Source organism: Theropithecus gelada, chromosome 10 (assembly GCF_003255815.1).
Source record: "Theropithecus gelada isolate Dixy chromosome 10, Tgel_1.0, whole genome shotgun sequence".
Classification (NCBI taxonomy): Eukaryota; Metazoa; Chordata; class Mammalia; order Primates; family Cercopithecidae; genus Theropithecus; species Theropithecus gelada.
This window is the reverse complement of record NC_037678.1, coordinates 89,819,644-89,840,188: the sequence shown is the minus strand read 5'-3', so window position 1 is coordinate 89,840,188 and position 20,545 is coordinate 89,819,644. Positions and strand designations below refer to the sequence as shown.

The window sequence follows — 20,545 nt, the reverse complement described above, 5'->3', positions numbered from 1 at the left end:
TTATGGGAGTTCCTGCTGAATTAAAAACTGATAATGCCCCTGCTTATCGCTCTCGTAAATTGGCTGCCTTCCTTTCTTTATATCATATTCACCATTCCACCGGTATTCCATTTAACAGTCAAGGCCAAGCAATTATTGAAAGAGCCAATGCTACTTTAAAATTACAACTTTCAAAACAAACGGGGAAATGGGCAAGATTCCCCAAAACATCAAATTCTGAAAGCCCTTTTTACTTTAAATTTTCTCAACCATTGGTGCCAATTACAGCAGTCGGCAGCGGTGAAACATTTTCAACAGCCTTTAGAAAAGCTGCAAAACAGTAATCTGTGGGTGTATTATCCTTCATTACAAGGGCAATATTTAAAAGGAAAAGTTTTACAGTGGGGCCGAGGCTATGCTGTTGTCCGTACAGGTGCCGGAGACGAGTGGTTTCCATCTCGACGGTTGAAACAGTGCCATGGCGAAGAGGAGTCGATCCGAAGAGTTCCTCAAGGAATTTCAGGAGCTGAATCTGAGTGCTCAGAGAACATTCACCTTCGGGACTCGACATGCGGAGCCCCCGACATGGGGTCGACTGAAAAAGCTTACTCAGGAAGCTGAAGGGGTTGTTCAACAAGCCGGGCAGCCCAAAACCCCACTGACTTTATTCCTGGCTATGCTGGCTGTAGTGAATTGCCAGGTAATGACTGGAAAATTTACATACTGTGCTTATATTCCCTTTCCACCCTTATATCAAGGTGTGGCCTGGGGAGACAAAGAAGTCCCAGTATTTACTAATGATACTGCTTGGATGCCATCACCTTTTTTAAACCAGGATCCTGAACTAGACACTGGCACAGTAAATAATTCATATCCATTTGGGGTTGAAGGGTTACCCATATGTCTTGGGAGTAGCCCACATTGTCTGCATCCTTCTCATGAGGCTTGGGCTGTTCGCTATAACCATAGTCATATATCTGCCTTTACTATGATTATTGTGGCTCAAAGTTTTAAGTATAATCATACTGCATTACTTAATGAAACTCTGCCAAGTACATTATCTTTATGCCCTATCCCTGATGTGTCCGGAGGTGTTTCCCAACTAGAGTGGACTAGATATAGAGGTAGTGGGCCACGATTGTTGTTAGAAGTAAAAGGGAAGAGTCGTAAATACCTTGTTACAGATTGGAGTGTACATGGAGATTTTCAAACTAAATTCAGCCATGTCAACCTGCATTGGCATAAAGGTAATCACAGCATTTCTGTGGATGGCAATGAAACTATTATTGGGCATGATGGTGGTCTGTCACCCCCTATGCCACATTTGGCTAATACCTCACAAATACAAAGTCATATTTGGAAGTTGCTAGCTGCTGGTAAACCATGAAAATGTTCATTTTCACGGGAAACATGTCCTTAAATCTTACTAATATTGCTAACCCTTTCCATATATCTTTGCATCAAAATAGTTCTAGATATGTTATTGCATGTGTAAGAAAGACTTACTTCTTGTTGATAGGAATTATTAAATAGGATAATAATACAGGGGTAGTTAACTGTACAAATAATGGTACATTCTTAAGTTGTATAAATACTACTTGGTGGAATAATAATTGGAATGAGTCTCATTCCAATTTATATATACTAAGAGCCAGAAAAGAAACCTGGCTACCCGTGAACTTAACACATGCCTGGAGTGAATCTGCTGGGGTTACTCAAATTTACAAAGTAATGCAAAGTCTTGTCCACTGCAGCCGGATAATGGTTGGGGTCGTCGAAGCAGCAGTGGTGGGACTTGTAGCAATTGCTTCCACCGCCGCTGTTGCTGGATTAGCTCTACACCAGAGTATACAAAATGCAGAATTTATGCAACAATGGCATGAACAATCACATTTGTTGTGGCAGCAGCAATGAGACATAGATGCTCATTTGACTGAACGAGTGGATAATCTGGAGCAAGTGGTTTCTTGGTTAGGAGATCAGCTAACAGTGTTGAATACTCGAGCTTTGTTAAAATGTGATTGGAATACTACCCAATTTTGTATTACTCCTGTTCCTTTTAACAGCACTGTACATAATTGGACTGAGATAAAGAGACTTTTAATTGGCCATAATAATCTTTCCTTAGAAATACAAGAATTAACACAAAACATTTCTGAAACATTTCGCAATCAGTTACCGTTGCTGACCGGAGCAGATTTGATGACTGGTATTGCAAAAAGCTTGACGTCTTTAAACCCAATGAGCCCTGTAAAAACTTTACTGACTTCTGTTTCTAGTAATGTATTGATTGTTGTTCTTGCCTTTGTCATTTTCACAGTCTGCTGGAGACGGTGCCAAAGGGCAAACACCGAATCCCAGCAAGCTCAACATGTGATGATGGTTTTGAAAGAAATTCAAACTTGTAAATAAAGAAAGGGGAAATGTAGAGGACTATGTGCTCGCAAATGAGATGTTCCCAATAAGTCCTGCTCTTGCAAACAAAGCAGGACATTCCTTCCCTGCAAACAGGGAGGACAAAGGAGTCAGCTGCAAACAGCAGACCCTGGGGACTGGTTTATGTGTAAACATCTTGAAAAACCAGAAAGTCAGGGAAAGGTCAGAAAAACAACATGTGTCTTGTGACTTGGCAACATTCCACAAACGACTGTATAAAATAAATCAGAGCGTGCCGTTCGGGGCGGCCGCCTCGTTTGTCTCGTCTTGTGTGTTCATTCCTTTGTCTAGGAAACATGCGAACCCCAACAATCCCTGATACTGAGAAATATTAAGATGTGCAAGGCATCAGTTTCATTGACTTTCTGTGATCTCCATGAAGGAATGTGTGCTCTGTGTACTAATTTATTAACTAGTGAAACCTATCATAGCTGTACTCCTTTGGGCAAAAAAAAAAAAAAAAGAAAAGAAAAAAATTGTATTTTCAGGGCTCATATTGTCTGGGGGCTTTTTATCTTTTTGGAATTGGGAGGGGGATTAGAGAATATAGTACTGATCCTGCCTTTAAATGCCGTTTCATTCACCAGTCGATATGCAGTGGGGATAAAGCCAGTCCTCCGCCCACTCAGAAAGGGGGGACCATCTCCTGCTCCAGATGTGGTCGTTGGAATCTCTGGGAGGCGTCCTTCTGCGGCTGGTGTGGAGCCATGGTGGGTATTTTAAAACAGATTCTGTATACTGAGCACCTGGAGAGAGCCAGGCACTTCTCCCATGGCCTTGCAGAAATCACTTCTTGTGATTTTGCCACTGGTACCTATAACCTAAGAATCTGGAGATAGGGATAATTAATTATCTTACATTGAGAGCCATCTCTGGTGACGGTTTTGATTTCCTTTTCTTTGAGGTTAAACCTTTTCACTAATTTATTGACTGCTGGCATTTTAAAAAATGAATTCTGTCTGCTTGCCTCTATAATAAAACACTCAAGACTATGTATTTATTCATTTATCTAAGTATCACATGCAAATAATAAGAAAGTTTTAGAGTGAAGGGTTAATCTCCTTTCTAAGTCCCACAGTTCTCCTCTCAGAAGCAATTGCTCATATCCAGTTCTTGAGATGTTCTTTCAGCTATTCAAGGCATGTATAAGTAAACTGGTGCTATGAACACTGATCCAATTATTTTCACCTAGCAATATGTCTTGTTAGTAACCTCCTCATTCTTTTCAGTGGCTTCATAATCCATTGTTTGTATGTATGTACTGTAATATATTTAGACCATCCCTATTGCTGGACATGCCTGTTGTTTTCAGTGATTTCTTTTAAAACCACAATGCTTTAGGGGTTGACCTGAAGTACACTTCTTTCTGTACTTGACCATCTGTAGGATAAATTCTGGAAGGTAGAATGGCTGGGTCAGAGAGTGTGGGCATATGTTAATTTGTATGGTATGACAATAATTTACATGGGGAAATTATAACTCTAATATTCATCAAGATATTTTCTATCCTCTAGCTTGGCATTCCTGCTGGCTGCTCTGTTTGCCCTAAATGTGGGGCCAGCAATCACCTGTCTGCCCGATTCTGTGGCTCCTGTGGTATTTGTGTGAAGTCCTTGGTGAAGCTTAGCTTGGACAGAAGCCTGGCTCTAGCTGCTCAGGAACCTCGCCCTTTTTCTGAGGTGAGGCCTCCCCTGTAGTAAGAACTGGTACCCGGGAAGAGGCTGTAGCTCTGAATGTGTGTGCTCTACCCTGTGAATCAACCCGGGGAAGAGACCCAAAACTTTTAGAACTTTCACATGGAATTTCAACTAGGTGTGTAAATAAATGCAGTCAATTTAGATTTTAAACACTCAAATGATTTCTTCAGAAATCAAAGATCTAAGTGGGCATATTTATGTGTAGTAAACTGAGGTCTATGCCATTGCATTTGTGGACATAATGCCACTTTAGTGGCTTTAAATCACATGAGATAGAATGCACTTCTCTTGAATTTCTTATGTAGCATTCTGAGAACTTTTCCTTCCCCTTGTTTATATTTTAGAAAACGTAGGTATATAAGATTGCTTTTGTAATTTATAACAGCTGGGCATAGTTTGAGGAAAATCTCACCAGGTTATTTTCAGAAGTACTTAAGCTCTAACAATTGGCATTGTGTTAGATTTTTATAATTATTTTATAAATTTCTCTAAGCTGGATAAAGACTTTTCATGTTTCCTCTTATCTCTTTATTATAAGAAGTTAAAGACTGATAATTATTAGAGGATGCACTCAGCACTTTGTATGCAGTTTTAGGGAGTTCATGACCTTCTTTTGTGAGACGGAGTCTTGCTCTGTTGCTCAGGCTGGAGTGCAATGGTGCAATTTTGGCTCACTGCAACCTCCGCCTCCCAGGTTCAAGCGATTCTGTTGCCTCAGTCTCCTGAGTAGCTAGGATTACAGGCGCATGCCACCATGCCCTACTAATTTTTGTATTTTTAGTAGAGATGGGGTTTCACCATGTTGGTTGGGCTGATCTCGAACTCCTGACCTTGTGATCCACCCACCTCGGCCTCCCAAAGTGCTGAGATTACAGGCATGAGCCACCGCACCCAGCCGTTCATGGTTTTCTTAACCTAGTTTGAAAGATTTAAATCCTAGACTGCCACTAGCCCTTACTCCTTTGTGCAAATGAAACAAAGGTGTTCTTTTCTCAAGACACTTGACTGCCATCTATTGGAAATTGCTTGTAATATGCTGGTTTTTCTACTAGAAAAATTATCCTAATATTCAAATATATGATGTTCACCATGTGAATGGTACTACTTTGAATGCAGTGGCGTTGTGCAGTGCACAACCTTTCATGGTAGTCCTCTCAGGTGCCCAGGAGAGTATGTTAGAGAAAATGTTGGTGACCAGTGGCCAAGTGTGGATGAGTAGTGAAGTCTACGCTCTATTGTGTTATAGAGCTGAAAAGGATAGATATCTTCCAGGCATCAAGCAGGCCAACGAACACCCCTGGATTTGTTGAATTTTAGGTAATAAATGGCTAATCATGGATCAGGCTGGAAGTTGCTGGGAAAGACAGGAGCAAGGAAGATGAGCCAAAGACTGGAAAACCCTTTTAGTTCAAAGTACAGTTTTTTTTTTGAGATACTTTTTATTCTGATTAAAAATGTTTTCTATAAGTAAATGCAAGATTGATTAAATCATATTCTAATTTTAAAAATGTTTTCTGCCTCACTTATAGCCCCAATGTGCCTGGCAGTCCCTGAATAATCCTTTGCCCAGATCTGATTCTGGGACTAAGAGGGACATAGGCACACAGACTGTTGGCCTGTTCTACCCATCCGGCAAGCTGCTAGCAAAAAAGGAACTGGAAATAGCCTCTCAAAAGCAGAGGCAGGAGAAAATGAGTGACCATAAACCGCTCCTCACAGCCATCAGCCCAGGAAGAGGTAAGGGGGAGATGCCCTTTCTTCTGGTCAGGAGGGAATTCACTCTTTCTCTGAAAGAACATTTCATTTTCTCGTCGTTTTAATTTATTTGTATATGTAAGAAGTAAGTTTCTTTCTTTTCCTCTTTTTCAAGGAATTTTCTTTGTATGGGAAAAAAGAAGCTCTTCTGTAAGCTCTTCCTTAAACTGTCAGTACTCTGATGTTTTAGCTCATAGCCCTGTTGTCTGGCTCCTTAGTCACATGGCGCATGTGGGTTTCTTTTGTCGTGGTAGGCGTGTTGTTAGTGTGCAGTGCTATTGCTATCTGCCATTATCCCTTTTTTTTTATTGTGGTAAAATTTATGTAATATAAACTTTACCATTTTGACTATTTTTAAGTCTATAATTTGGGCCAGTTGTGGTGACTCATGCCTGCAGTCCCAGCACTTTGGGAGGCCAAGGCTGGAGGATCTCTTGAGTCTAGGAGTTTGAGACCAGTCTGGGCAACAAAGTGAGACCCTGTCTCTATAATTTTTTTTTTTTTTTTTAAGCAGTCATTCGTGGTAGTGCATGCCTGTGGTCCCAGCTAGGTGCTTCAAATTTCATTCTGAAATTTAATCTCCATTGTGGTGGTATTAAGTTGTGGGACCTTTTGGAAACTGATCATGAGGATGGAGCCCTCATGAATAGATCAGTGCCTTATGAAAGGGCTGGAGGGAATGAGCTAACGCCCCTTTTTGTCCTTTGGCCCTTCCTCCATGTGAGGACACAGCGTTCCCCTCCTTTGGAGGATGCAGCAATGAAGCACTATCCTGCAAGCAGAGAGACCAGGCCCTCCCCAGACACCTAACCTGCAGGGACCTTTATTTTAGACTTCTAGCCTCCAGAACTGTGAGAAATAAATTCCTGTTCTTTATAAATTACCCAGTCTCAAGTATTTTGTTTATAGCAGTGCAAATGGCCTAAGACATTTTGCTAGTATTTTGTTGAAGACTTTTATGTCTGTATTTATGAGATATTTGTCTGCAGTTTTCTTCTTTCCTTCTGCTGTCTGTCTGATTTTGGTATCAGGATAATGGTAGCCTTATAGAAACACTTCTTTCTTTTTGAAGTGGTTATGAAGAATTGATATTAACTCTTATTTAAATTTTGGTAAATTACCTGTAAAGCTATCTGGATCTGATGTTTGTCTAGTGGGCAATTCTGATTACTCTTTACTTTTTATAGGTCTGTTCAGATTTTCTATTTCTCGCTGAGTCAGTTTTGGTAGTCTGTGGTTTTCTAGATATTTGTCTTTTTCATCTGATTAATTTGTTAGCATACAGTTGTTTGTGATACTCTTTTATAATCTTTTTTATTTCAATAAAGTTGGTGATAACATCTCCTATTTCATTTCTAATTCTAGTAACTTGAGATGTCACTTTTTTTGGTCAATCTTACTAAAGGTTTGTCAATTTCATTGATCTTTTGCAAGAACCAAATTTTGGTTTTATTGATTTTCTATTATTTTTATATTCTGTATTTCATTAAATTCCACTCTAATCATGATTTCCTTCTTTCTTCTTACTTTAAGTTGACTTTACTCGTCTTTTCCTGGTTTAAGGCCAAAGATTAGGGCAATGATTTTGAGATCTTTCTTCAGAATGTGAGCATTTGCTGCTATAAATTTCTGTTTGAGCTTTGCTTTCACTGCATCCCGTAAGTTTGGTGTACCTTCATTTTCTTTCTTTCTTTTTTTTGAGATAGGGTCTCGCTTTGTCGCCCAGGCTGAAGTGCAGTGGCACAATCATGGCACACTGTAGCCTTGACCTCCTGGGCTCAAGTGATCCTCCTCCCTCAATCTCCTGAGTAGCTGGGAGCACAGGCACAAGCCACCACACCTGGATAATTTTTAAATGTTTTTGTAGAGATGGGGTCTCACTGTGTTGCTGGTGTTGGCCAGTCTCAAACTCCTGGGGTCAAGTAAGCCTCCCACCTGAGCCTCCCAGAGTGCTAGGATTACAGGCATAAGCCACTGTGTCCAGCACCATGAATCCAGGTTTTTTGTCCATTCTGACAATCCCTATTTTTTTTTTTATTGGATTGTTTCATCCATCTACATTTAGTGTTATTATTGATAAAGTTGGACTTACCATTTTCTTTTTGTTTTCCAAATGTTTCTAAATGCCTTTTTTGTTCCTCTGTTGCTCCTTCACAGCTTTCTTTTGCATTGCATGTTTTCCAGTGTAACATTTTGATTTCTTTAATGACTTTTTTACTACATACCTTGAGTTATTTCCTTAGTGACTACTATAGGGTTGTCCTCATACATCTTAACAGACTATACTTCAAGTTTATACTAACTTAATTCCAGTGAAATATAGAAATTCTACCCCTATAATCAATTCCCTCCTCCCAACTTTTGTGGCATTGTTTTCTAGTATAACATTATGTTTATGTTTACATATATGTTATAAACTTTCAAAACACTGTTATTAGTTACAACATGATGTCTTTTAAAGACGCTTAAAGAAAAAAGAACTATTATATATTTATGGCTTTTGTTACATTAGCCTTCTTTTCCCCCATTTATACTTCTCTTAATTTATTCCTTTGGATTCATTTCCTAAGCCCAATGAAGCTTTGCTCTTACCCACCTCCTTTTCTTTTTTTTTTTTTTTGAGATGGAGTCTGGCTCTGTCGCCCAGGCTGGAGTGCAGTGGCGTGATCTCAGCTCACTGCAAGCTCTGCCTCTTGGGTTCACGCCATTCTCCTGCCTCAGCCTCCCAAGTAGCTGGGACTACAGGTGCTCGCCACCACACCCAGATAATTTTTTGTGTTTTTGGTAGAGACGGCATTTCACCATGTTAGCCAGGATAGTCTTGATCTCCTGACCTCGTGATCCACCCACCTTGGCCGCCCGAAGTGTTGGGATTACAGACGTGAGCCACTGTGCCTGGCCTCACCCCTCACCCATCTTCTTTGTGTTGTTATTGGTCAATATATTTTATTTCTATATGCTATAGGCCAAACATTATAATTCTATTCATATTGTTTTACATAATCTCTTTTTGAATCTGTTGAGAAGAAGGGAAAAGAAATATGCATTTGTAATGTCTTTTATAATTACATCATTACCTTTACTGGTGGTGGTGGGCTGTGTGTGTGGCGGGGGGTGTGTGTGTATTCATATTACTCTCTAGGGTCATTTGTTTTCAGTCTAAAGAACTTCGTAAGTATTCTTATAAGGTGGGTTTGCTAGCAATGAATTCTGTTTTTGTTAAACTCTACTAGCTGTAAGATTCTTGCTTTACAGTTGTTTTCTCTGAACACTTTGAATACGTCAATCTACTGTCTTCTGGCCTCCATTATTTCTGATAAGAGTTCTGCTGTTAATATATTGGGGATCCCTTGAACCTTAGGAATCACTTCTCTCTTACTTCTTTCAAGATTCTCTTCTTGTCATATTCTTTCAACAGTTTCATAATGTGTCTTGCTATGGATCTCTTTGAGTTTATCCTACTTGAAACTTATTGAGCTTCTTTTAAAAAATTTTATTGTTCTCTCAGGCAAAGCTGAATTCCTTCCAAAACATGACATTTCCACCCAAAACATGTCCTGTGAGGAGGACCAGAGTGATCTAAAATTCATCTCCGTGGCCAGGTGTGGTGGCTCACACCTGTAATCCAAGCACTTTGGGAGGCCGAGACGGGCAGATCACGAGGTCAGGAGATCGAGACCATCCTGGCTAACACGGTGAAACCCCGTCTCTACTAAAAAAATACAAAAAACTAGCCGGGCGAGGTGGCGGGCACCTGTAGTCCCAGCTACTCGGGAGGCTGAGGCAGGAGAATGGCGTAAACCCGGGAGACGGAGCTTGCAGTGAGCTGAGATCTGGCCACTGCACTCCAGCCTGGGCAACAGAGCGAGACTTCGTCTCAAAAAAAAAAAATGTTGTGGGTACATAGTAGGTGTATATATTTATGGGGTACGTGAGATATTTTGGTAGAGCCATGCAATGCATAATAGTAACACTGATTGCATAAACAAACTTGCAAAATGAAAACCAATAACAACTCTAGATGTAATCCCTCCCACTTTTTAACTTTTTGTTTTTTCTCTTTAGTCTTATTGTACTGTCTTAAAAAGTTGTTGTAGTTATTATTTTTGATTGGTTCATAATTTAGTCTTTCTATTTAAGTCAAGAGAAGTCCACACACCACGATGACAGTGTTATGCTATTCTGTTTCTCTGTGCGCTTACTATTACCCATGAATTTTGTACTTTTGGATAATTTCTTCTTGCTCATTAACATCCTTTTCTTTCAGATTGGATAACTCCCTTTAGCATTTCTTGTAGGACAGTCTGGTATTGATGAAATTCCTTAGTTTTTGTTTGGGAAGATCTTTGTTTCTCCTTCATGTTTAAAAGATATTTTTTGCCAGACATACTATTCTAGGGTAAAACTTTTTTTTTTTTTCCAGCATTTTAAATATGTCATACCACTCTCTCCTGGCCTATAAGATTTCTGCTGAAAAGCCTGCTGCTGAACGAACGTATTGGAGCTCCATTGGATGTTATTTGTTTCTCTTCTCTTGCTGCTTTTAGGATACTTTCTTTATCCTTGACCTTTTAGAGTTTAATTATGAAATGTCTTGGGGTAGTCTTCTTTGGATTAAATCTGCTTGGTGTTCTATAACCTTATTATACTTGAATGTTGATAGTTTTCTCTAGGTTTGGGAAGTTCTCGGTTACTATCCGTTTGTTTTTTTGTTTGTTTGTTTGTTTGATTTTTAAGATGGAGTCTCACTGTGTCGCCCAGGCTGGAGTGCAGTGGTGTGATCTCAGCTCACTGCAACCTCCACCTCCTGGGTTCAAGTGATTCTCCTGCCTCAGCCTCCCAAGTAGCTGGGATTAGCAGGTATGAGCCACCACGCCTGGCTAATTTTTATATTTATAGTAGAGATGGGGTTTCACCATGCTGGCCAGGCTGGTCTCTAACTCCTGACCTCAAATGATCCACCCCCCCACGTTGGCCTCCCAAAGTGCTGGGATTACAGGTTTGTGCCACCGCTCCTGGCCTGATACTATCCCTTCGAAGAAACTTTCTACTGTTGTTTCTTTCTCTACTTCCTCTTTAAGGCCAAATACTGTTAGATTTGCCCTTTTGAGGCTATTTTCTAGATCTTTTAGGTGTGCTTTATTGTTTTTTATTATGTTTTCTTTTTTGTCTCCTTTGACTGTATTTTTGAATAGCCTGTCTTCAAGCTCACTTTAATTCTTTCTTTTGCTTAATCAGTTCTGCTGTTAAGAGACTCTGATGCATATTTCAGCATGTCAGTTCTATTTTTCAACTCTAGAATTTCTACTTGATTCTTTTTAATTATTTCAAACTATCTTAAATTTATCTGATATTTTGCTGAATTTATTTTGTGTTATCTTGAATTTCTTTAAGTTTCCTCAAAACACCTATTTTGAATTCTCTGTCTGAAAATGTCATTTAGCTCTGTTTCTCCAGGATTGGTCCATGGTGTCTTATTTAATTCATTTGGTGAGGTGATGTTCTCCTGGATGGTGAGGATGCTTATAGATGCTCTTCAGTGTCTGGGCCTTGAAAATTAGGTATTTATTGAGGTCTTCACAGTCTGGATTTGTTTGTGCCTATCGTTTTTGGGAAGGCTTTCCAGGTATTCGAAGGCACGTGGACCCCAAGCCACATAACACGGTGATTTTTGCAGACTTGTAGAGGTACTGCTTTGGTGGTTTTAGATAAGATCCGGAAGAATTATCTGGACTACCAGGAAGAGATTCTTGTTCTTTTCCCTTACTTTTTTCCAGACATACAAAGTCTCTCTTTATGTGCTGAGCCACCTAGAACTAGGGGTATGGCAATGCAAGCACTCCTGTGGCCACCACTGTTGGGACTGAGTTAGGTCATACCTGAAGCCAGTGTAGCACTGGGCCTTGCCCAAGGTCCTTCCCTTCCAGGTAGTAAGTTCTACCAGGCCTTGAGCATGTCTAGAGATGCTGTTGGGAGCCAAGGGTTGGAGTGAAAAAACATAATTATTTGCTTGATGTTCTATTATATTGCAGCTAAGCTGGCACTCAAATCATGATAGAAAGTCTTTCCTGATTTTCCCTCCCCTTTCCACAGGCAAAGGAGCCTCTCCCTGTGGCCATCACCACTACTGGTCCACAGGTCCACAGGGGATTCTGCCAGGCCACCGCCAATGTTCACTTGAAGCCCAAGGGCTCTTCTGTTAGCTTGTGACGAATGCTGCCAGGCCTGGGATTCACCCTTCAGGGCAGTGGGCTCCTCTCTGGCCCAGGGAAGATCCAGAAATCATGTCCAAGGCTCTAGGCCTAGACTTGGGGACCCCAAGAGCCTGCTTGCTCCTCTACCCCACTGTGTTCAAGCTAGTACCTCGGGTACAAGATGAAGTCCCCTTTACTTTTCCCTCTGCTTTTCTCCAACAGAATGAGTCTTGCACCGTAGCCACTACAACTTGGAATGTGCTGGGTCTCCCCTGAAGTTAGCACATATCAGAGCACAAGGCCCACAGCATACTCCCTGGGTGTTGCTGGTGGTTATTTGGGCCCACGGGCCCTTTAGTCAGCAGATGATGAATCCTGCCAGGACTGGGGCCTTCCCTTCAAGGCAGTAAGTTCCCTTCTGGCCCAGGGCATGTCTAGAAATGTCAGTTGGGAGCAAGGGCCTAGAAGGGGGGCCTCACGACTCTGCCTTGTGCTCTGTCCTACTGTGGCTGAGCTGGTATCCAAGATACAAGACAACGTCCTCTTTACTCTTGCTCTCCTCTCCTTAAGTAGAAAGGAGTTGCTTTTGTTGCCATGAGCTGCACTGCCTGGAGTTGGAGAACGGATAGTATAAGCCCTCCTTAAACCATGCCAGCTGATGTCTCCCTAGGTCACATGCCACCCTAGTTTACTGCCTCTAAGTCTAGCCTAGCGCTAGGAGTTGCCTAGGAATTTCAGTCTTTGTGTTCTAGACTGCCTTTCAAGTTTACCTATGATCCCAGAGCACCTTGGCCCGCAGTGGTGAGGCTTGCTGAGAAATTCAAGTTCAGACCACTAAGATGAGCAATTTCCTTCTGGCTAGGGTTGGTCCCAATGCTCCCTCCATGTGTGGGCACTGGCTGAGCTTTATTCTCAGCTGTGACAGGGCAGTACTGAGTTCAATGTAAAGTCCTCCCCATCACTGTGCTCTCCCTCCCCAAAGTGCACACATTTTCTTTCCATGCTGTGTAGCTGCTGCTGGGGGATGGGGAAGGATGGTATCAGTGATTCAAGACCGTCTCTCCTGCCCTTCTTGATGCCTCTTTCCACAATATGATGTTAAGACCAGGTATTGTGATTGCTTACCTGATTTTTGGTTCGTGTAATGGTGCTTTTCTGTGTGCAGATCGTTGTTAAAATTTGGTGTTCCAGCAGGGGGGATGAATGATGTAGGCTTTTTCTGCCATCTTGCTTCACCTCTAGCTTGTTGAGCTTCTTGGATGTATACATTCATGTCTTTTATCAAATTTGGGAACAGTTTGGCAATCATCTCTTCAAATATTTTTTTCTGCCTCATTTCTCTGTCTCCTCTCCCTCTGGGATTCTCATGTAGATGTTGGCATGCTCGATAGCTTCCCCTGGGTCTCTTAGGCTATGATTTTTCTTCATTCCTTTTTCTTTTTTTACATTGTATAATATCTGTGGACCTATTTTTCAGTTGCTAATTCTTTTTAATCCTACTTCACATTTACTGTTGAGCCCTTCTTGTGAATTATCTATTTTAGTTATTGTACTTTTCTGCTACATATTCTTATTTGGTTTTCTTTTGATGTGTTTATTTATATTCTCTTATTTTAAGAAGAATTCTTCCTTATTTTTTATTTTTATTTTTTATAGGCAGAGTCTTGCTCTGTTACCCAGGCTGGAGTGCAATGATACAAATCACAGCTCCCTGCAATCTCAAACTCCTGGACTTGAGCAATGCTCCAACCTCAGCCTCCCAAACAACTGGGACTAGAGGTGCACACCATCATGCTTGGCTAATTTAAAAAAAAATTTTGTAGAGATGGCGTCTCACTATGTTGCCCAGGCTGGTCTCAAGCAGTCCTCCCACCTGAGCCTCCCGAAATGCATCATAATTTCTTCTATTTTTTTTTTTTTTTTTTTTACTAAGAGTCAGGGTCTTGCTCTGTCACCCAGGCTGGAGTGCAGTGGTGCAATTATAGCTGACTGCAGCCTCCAAATCTTGGGCTCAAGAGATCTTTTCACCTCAGCCTCTCGAGTTGCAGGGACTACATGTACATTCCACTACTCCCGGCTCTTCTTTTGCTCCTTTTAAGCATGATTTCCTTTAGTTCCTTGAGCATATTTATAATGGCTGCTTTGAAGTCTTAAATCTTCAACATCTAGTTGCTATCACAGGCAATTTCTGTTGCATGTTTTTTCCCCTGTGTTTGGGTCAGAGTTTCCTGTTTCTTTGCATGCCTCATGATTTTTTTGTTGGAAACTGGATGTGTTAGATAATACATTGTATCAACTCTGGGTACTGACCTATCTTCCAGGCTTCTTGTTGTTGTTTGTTTGTCTATTTATTTCATGACTAACTGGATCATTTTAGTGAACTGTATTTCACCCCCACAGTATGAAGCTTCTGATGTGACTCCATGGAGAGTGTAGCCTTGACATGCACCCTGTCACCACAGAATGATGGTGCGTTGGCAGGGCTCTCTTTGTCTCTTTCCTGACCACACCAAGCCATTAAGCTCTACTTATTGTTGGATGATTCCTCTATTGTTTTCAACTATGACCTGGGGCATAAATTGCTTCAAGGACTGATTTAATTAAATTTGGCATCCTTTACAGCAGGGGTGTCCGATCTTTTGGTTTCCCTGGGCCACACTAGAAGAATTGTCTTGGGCCACACATAAAATACACTAAGGCTAATGAAAGCTGATGAACTTTAAAAAAAAAAATCTCATAATGTTCTAAGAAAGTTTACGAATCTGTGGCCTGGCGCGGTGGCTCACGCCTGTAATCCCAGCACTTTGGGAGGTCGAGGTGGGCGGATCACCTGAGGTTGGGAGTTCGAGACACACCTCGCCAACATGGCAAAACCCCATCTCTACTAAAAATACAAAAATTAGCTAGGCATGGTGGCAGGCAACTATAATCCCAGCTACTTGGGAGTCTGAGGCAAAAGAATCATTTGAACCCAGGAGGCAGAGGTTGCAGTGAGCCGAGATCGTGCCACTGCACTCCTGCCTGGGCAACAGAGTGAGAATCCATCTCAAAAAAAAAAAAAAAAAGAAAGAAAGAAAGTTTATGAATCTGTGTTGGGCTCCATTCAGAGTCATCCTGGGCCGCATGTGGCCCGTGGGTTGGGCAACCTGGCTTTACAGGGATAGTTTTTTAGGTCAGTGTTTGAATATTTTTCTTACCTCAGGAGGGCTCTTCTTAGCTGTTTGTTTCCCTGATCCTCTATTTAGCTCATATCTCTAATGAATCTTCTAGTCTTCTTTTAACTGCTTTTTAACACACCCTCCATTGTTTTGAAAGCAGCCTTAGGCTTGAACTTTCCCACACTTTGTTGCAAATGAAGTCTGTTTCTATGGGGAAAGATTCTGAACTCTGTTTTTTGACCTGCCTCTTCCCCTGGGCAAAATCTCTGAGCCAATGCTCTGGATGGAGACAATGGCATGTTTTTTTCAGTGTGGCACCATTGCTTTAGGGGCTGGGTAAGCAGCAGAGCAGGTGCAGCCGTAGCTTTTGTTCTTCATGACATGCTTCTCCCAACATTGGACTTGTGCTGAATGAGCCAGGAATAGGTGGTCTGGACCCCAGTATTCTCAGTGTCCCAGATCAAAGGTAGAACATCCATCCCATGAATGGTAACTGGGCAGAGAAAGGGAGCCCCCATCTCTTGATCACACTTGGCCAGAACTTAGCCTGTGCAAAGGGCAACTGGGACAGGATGAGAAATACTGAAGTCCCTGACCTTCCTTGGAAGATACTACACCGCTTTGGGAACTCTGAGGAGAGGGAACCCTGTGTACTCAGCTGCACCAAATGGAGTGGAGTTTCCATCATGCTCAGCTGAGAAGGAGTAGAAGGGAATGGCCCATGGTTCAAACACCACAGACTCTCATGATTCTGAGTTTTGGTATATTTTCATTAAATGTTTATTTTCTGTATGGCTTTAGAACCATTTCTAGATACTTAAAATACTTGTGATGGATTTTGCTGTTTTTAAAAATAGTTTGTTAGCAGTGACGAATTCATACAGGTCTGCAGCAACCTCAGTTCTTGCTTCCAAGGAGGAAAGAATTTGGCCGACAGGCATAAGGCAGAGTGAGAGACTGAGGCAAGTTTTAGAGCAGGAGTGAAAGTTTATTAAAAAGTTTTAGAGCAGGAACGAAAGGAAGTACACTTTGAAGAAGGCCAAGCGGGTGACTTGAGAGATTCAAGTGCTCTGTTGAGCCCTTGACGTGAGGCTTATACATTGGCATGGTTCCAGAGTTTGCATTACTTCTCCCCAGATTCTTCTTGGTGGGCACTCCCCATGCGCAGTGGCCTGCCAGTACTTGGGAGGGACCACATGCGCCGTATGTTTACTGAAGTCGTGTGCTTGCTCACTTGAGGCATTCCCTTATCCATTGAGTGTTCCTGGAGAAAGATCATGTGCCAGTTAAGCTCTGCCATTTTTCTTCTTAGTGCACATGCCTGAGCCCACTCGCCCAACTCCTGCGATCTCGTCGGGAAGCTGCTGATCACCAGCTTCAGGTGTTTTCTATATATTGGGAGACCGCTGTCCCCTGGCACCAGCTGCAGCCAATTGTTATTTTAGAGAAAGTTTAACAACTGCCTGACCATCATCTGATGGTCGCCTGACATTTCTGGGGGTCAGGGGAGCCTTTCCTGCCCTGCTCATGTCTCCCTAGCTAACTACTCTAACAATTTTACTGGAGAGTAAGTCCACTCAAATCCCTAGGCTGCCATGCGAGAAGTTGGTCATTCCCAGCTCTTCCTTTGCCATCTGGATATGCTTAGTAGGAGTCAAAACCCAGCCCACAGTCTGACTGAACTCTTCCAGATATAAATGTCATATCAGACCTATGGTAGATTGTCTGCAGAGAAGACCAGAATCACTCCTCACATCCCCCCTGTCCTTTGGAGGAAGAGGCTATTTCTCTACCTTTGGAATCTGGACTGACCTTGTGACTTGTTTTGACATAGAGAGCAGTAGAAGAGACACCATGATAGTTCTGGGCCTAGGCCTTATGAGAGCTGAAAGCTTCCACTTAACTCTCTAAGAAGTCAGCACTGTGTAAAGAAGGTCAGTACAGATTACTGAATTAGAAGAGATGCCACATGAAGGAGAACAGAGCACCTGAGCCAGCACCCAACCCAAAGACTCCAGACATTTGAATGAGTGCAGATGAAGGCTGAGCCATCCCAGACAGCTCCCAGTAGTTTGTGCCATCTTCACTGAGGCCTTAGCCTTGTGGATGAGATAATCTTGGATCCCATAGCCCTATTTGAGATGGCTCAACTGACACCATGTGGAGCAGAGATGAACCATCCCTGCAGAGCACTGACCATATTCTTGACCCACAGAAGTATGGGCAGTAAAGTGGTTGATGTTTTAAACCACTAAGTTCTGGGGTGTTTTGTTTAGTAGCAGTGGATAATAAAAACAGGTTTTCAGTTTCCTGTGGCAGAAGCTAGTCCCTTCAAATCCCCTCGTTCAGCCTGAGCTGGAAGGGCACAGATCTCACCTCCCCATGGGGACTCACAGTCTTACAATGACCCTTTCCAAAGGACTTCCTCACAAGGTCCTTGCTCAGTGCTTTTTTGAGAGTTATGATTGGTTTTTAGAAATATACACCTAGGCCAGGCGCGGTGGCTCGTGCCTGTAATCAGAACACTTTGGGAGGCTGAGGCAGGCAGATCACCTGAGGTCAGGAGTTCGAGACCAGCCTGGCCAACATAGCAAAACCCCGTCTCTACTAAAAGTACAAAAATTAGCCAAGTGTGGTGGTGGGTGCCTGTAATCCCAGCTACTCAGGAGGCTGAGGCAGGAGAATGGCTTGAACCTGGGAGGTGGAGGTTGTAGTGAGCTGAGATCATGCTACTGCACTCTAGCCTGGGCAACAAGAGCAAGACTCCGTCTGAAAAAAAAAAAAGAAATATGGATCTATGGTATTGTAGCTTCTCAGTCAGAACCTCATTTTTAACATACTCCTACATACGTATTTATTTTCATATTATCTGTGTCCACTAAGAATGTAAGCTCCTTGAGGGCAAGAACTCTGTTCACTTCTGTATCCTAGCCCTAGAATAGTACATGACCAATGGTAGGTGCCCAGTAAATATTTGTGGGATAAATGGCTACTTTGTGTCAAACAGTGCACTAGGCTCAGTATGATCTCTAGTGTTGTCTCAGTTACTCATAGTGGACTCTCCAGATGCCCCAAGCCAGATCTCAGCCTGCCTGTTCTCAGTGCAGCTGTGATGGATGGTTTCACCCATTGTTGCTAGCATGCCTCATCAATTGTGCCCCATTCTCTCTCTTGCTGTTTTATTTAAATAGTTGTATGTCTCTTGACTTTGCTGCCTCCAGCTTCAGAACAGGAGAAGGCTGCCTATCCGCACACAGGTGCAACCCTGAGGCACTGGGGGTTAACATTACTTGGGCTGCCCTCACTCATGGGCAAAGGAACCAGGGAGCAGATCCCCTAGCTTCTCTGTCCTTCAGCGGACAACTGTGAGACATGTTCTCCATGGTCCCTCATATCCCCAGCAAGATTGGGCCCCAGTTGCCCAAGGTATTAACCAGTTTTTAACACATTCGTTCTTCCTTCCCTTCCCTGTCTTGCTCTTTATACTCCATCACTTGCATGTCCCACGGTCACCTTGCAAAGAAACCACCTGTCCTAAGTCTTTATCTCAGGTTCTGCTTTCAGGGGAACACAACTAAGAACACTTAGGTTCTCTTGTTTAATGTCACAATAACACATGAGGTAGGGGGTATTAGTTCCATTTTATTAGGTAAGAAAAGTTAAGGCTTAGGGAGATTTAAGTGTCTGGCTCAACATCACTAAGCTAATAAATGGTAGATTTAGGATTTAAACGCAGGCTTGTCTGAACTCCAAATTATGTGCTCTTTCCACTGAACTGTGCTGCATGACCTTGGAAAATCCCTCTGATTGCTTTCAGCTTAGTGTCTTTATTTGGTAGATGGGATCTGATGTGGGTTTGCAGAGTCAAGTGGCCACAGGGCACAGCAGGGGCTGTGGCCGGCTGGAGAGCCTGTGCCCTGTCCAAAGCAGCCAGCTGTTCCTTGGCCTCAGGTGGTCAGCCTGTGTGGGAAGGTGAGCCCAACACCCCTGCATCTTCCGCCTGCATATGAGAAACCAGGCATCATACTGACATGAAATCTGTCAAGTTTTAAATGGTGGCAACTAATTCAAATGTGTCTTAAACCCTATGCAAACTGGAAAGGGGCCTAAGAGAACTTTTTAGAGTGATGGAAATGTTTTATATATTGATTGGGGTGTACACGTTTGGCAAGCACCAAATGGTACATTTAAAATATTGTGTAAGGGCTTGGTGCTGTGGCTCACACCTATAATCCTAGCACTTTGGGAGGCTGAGGCAAGCAGATCACTTGAGCCTAGGAGTTTGTGACCAGCCTGGGCAATGTGGTGAAACTCCATCTCTATAAAAAATACAAATAGTAGCCAGGTGTTGTGGCGCATGCTTGAATTCCCAGCTACTTGGGCAGCTGAGGTGGGAGGATCATCTGAGCCCAGGGAGGTCAAAGCTGTGGTAAGCCATGATCACACCACCATACTCTAGCCTGGGCAACAGAGTGAGATCCCATCTCAAAATAAATAAAATAAAATATTAGGTAAGTTATTATAGGTGGGATAGAATCATAGAAAAAGAAAAGACCCCATGTGTGGCAATCAAAATAAGTTCTTTTGAGATTTTTTTTTTTTTTTTTTTTGAGATGTAGTCTTGCTCTGTTGCCCAGGCTGGAGTACAGTGGTGCAATCTCACCTCATTGCAACGTCCGCCTCCCAGATTCAAGTGATTCTCCTGACTCAGCCTCCTGAGTAGCTGGGGCTACAGGTGCGCATGCCACCATGCTCAGCTAATTTTTGTATTATTAGTAGGGGCAGGGTTTCACCATGTTGGCCAGGCTGGTCTCGAACTTTTGACCTCAAGTGATCCACCTGCCTCAGCCTCCCAAAGTGTTGGATTACAAGCGTGAGCCACCACGCCCGGCCTCTTTTGAGATTCTATAATAGTCTGTGATTAATCACATGTAGCAAACAGTTATGGGGGAAAATGGAACTTGTTCCAGGACATAGTTGAGGTTTACTAAGGAGAGTCCATCACAAAGTTTGACAAAGGAAATCAACCTCTCTGAGACCATACGTTCCATGCTAGCATTTTTCTTTCTTAGCCTCAGGAGAATCATCCAGATGGCCGGGTTTCTCTTCTTTCTTAGGGTACTGGAGAAGACAGCTGGATCACATCTCTGCTCACCTCAGGTGTTATGCTCAGAACAACCCTGAATTCCGGGCCTTGATTGCAGAACCCAGGATGGGAAAGGTGGGTGAGATGAAATTTCTACTCCACACGTGTCTATGGGATCAGGCTGAAGGAACCCTCCATGGACTTCTCCTAAAACTGCATCTTGCCTGGCTCCTTTCCCTT

At 42.5% G+C, this 20,545-nt stretch overlaps 1 protein-coding gene across 1 annotated transcript in view; it reads left to right on the top strand.

Annotated features, from left to right (window-relative positions):
* Positions 1 to 20,545, top strand: part of DZANK1 (double zinc ribbon and ankyrin repeat domains 1) — a 97,883-nt gene that overhangs the window by 62,652 nt on the left and 14,686 nt on the right. Inside the window, exons 11-14 of the mRNA XM_025399641.1 lie at positions 3,003 to 3,125; positions 3,930 to 4,094; positions 5,660 to 5,849; positions 20,337 to 20,440. Coding sequence (XP_025255426.1) covers positions 3,003 to 3,125; positions 3,930 to 4,094; positions 5,660 to 5,849; positions 20,337 to 20,440 — 582 coding nt within the window. The remainder of the gene's footprint in view (positions 1 to 3,002; positions 3,126 to 3,929; positions 4,095 to 5,659; positions 5,850 to 20,336; positions 20,441 to 20,545) is intronic.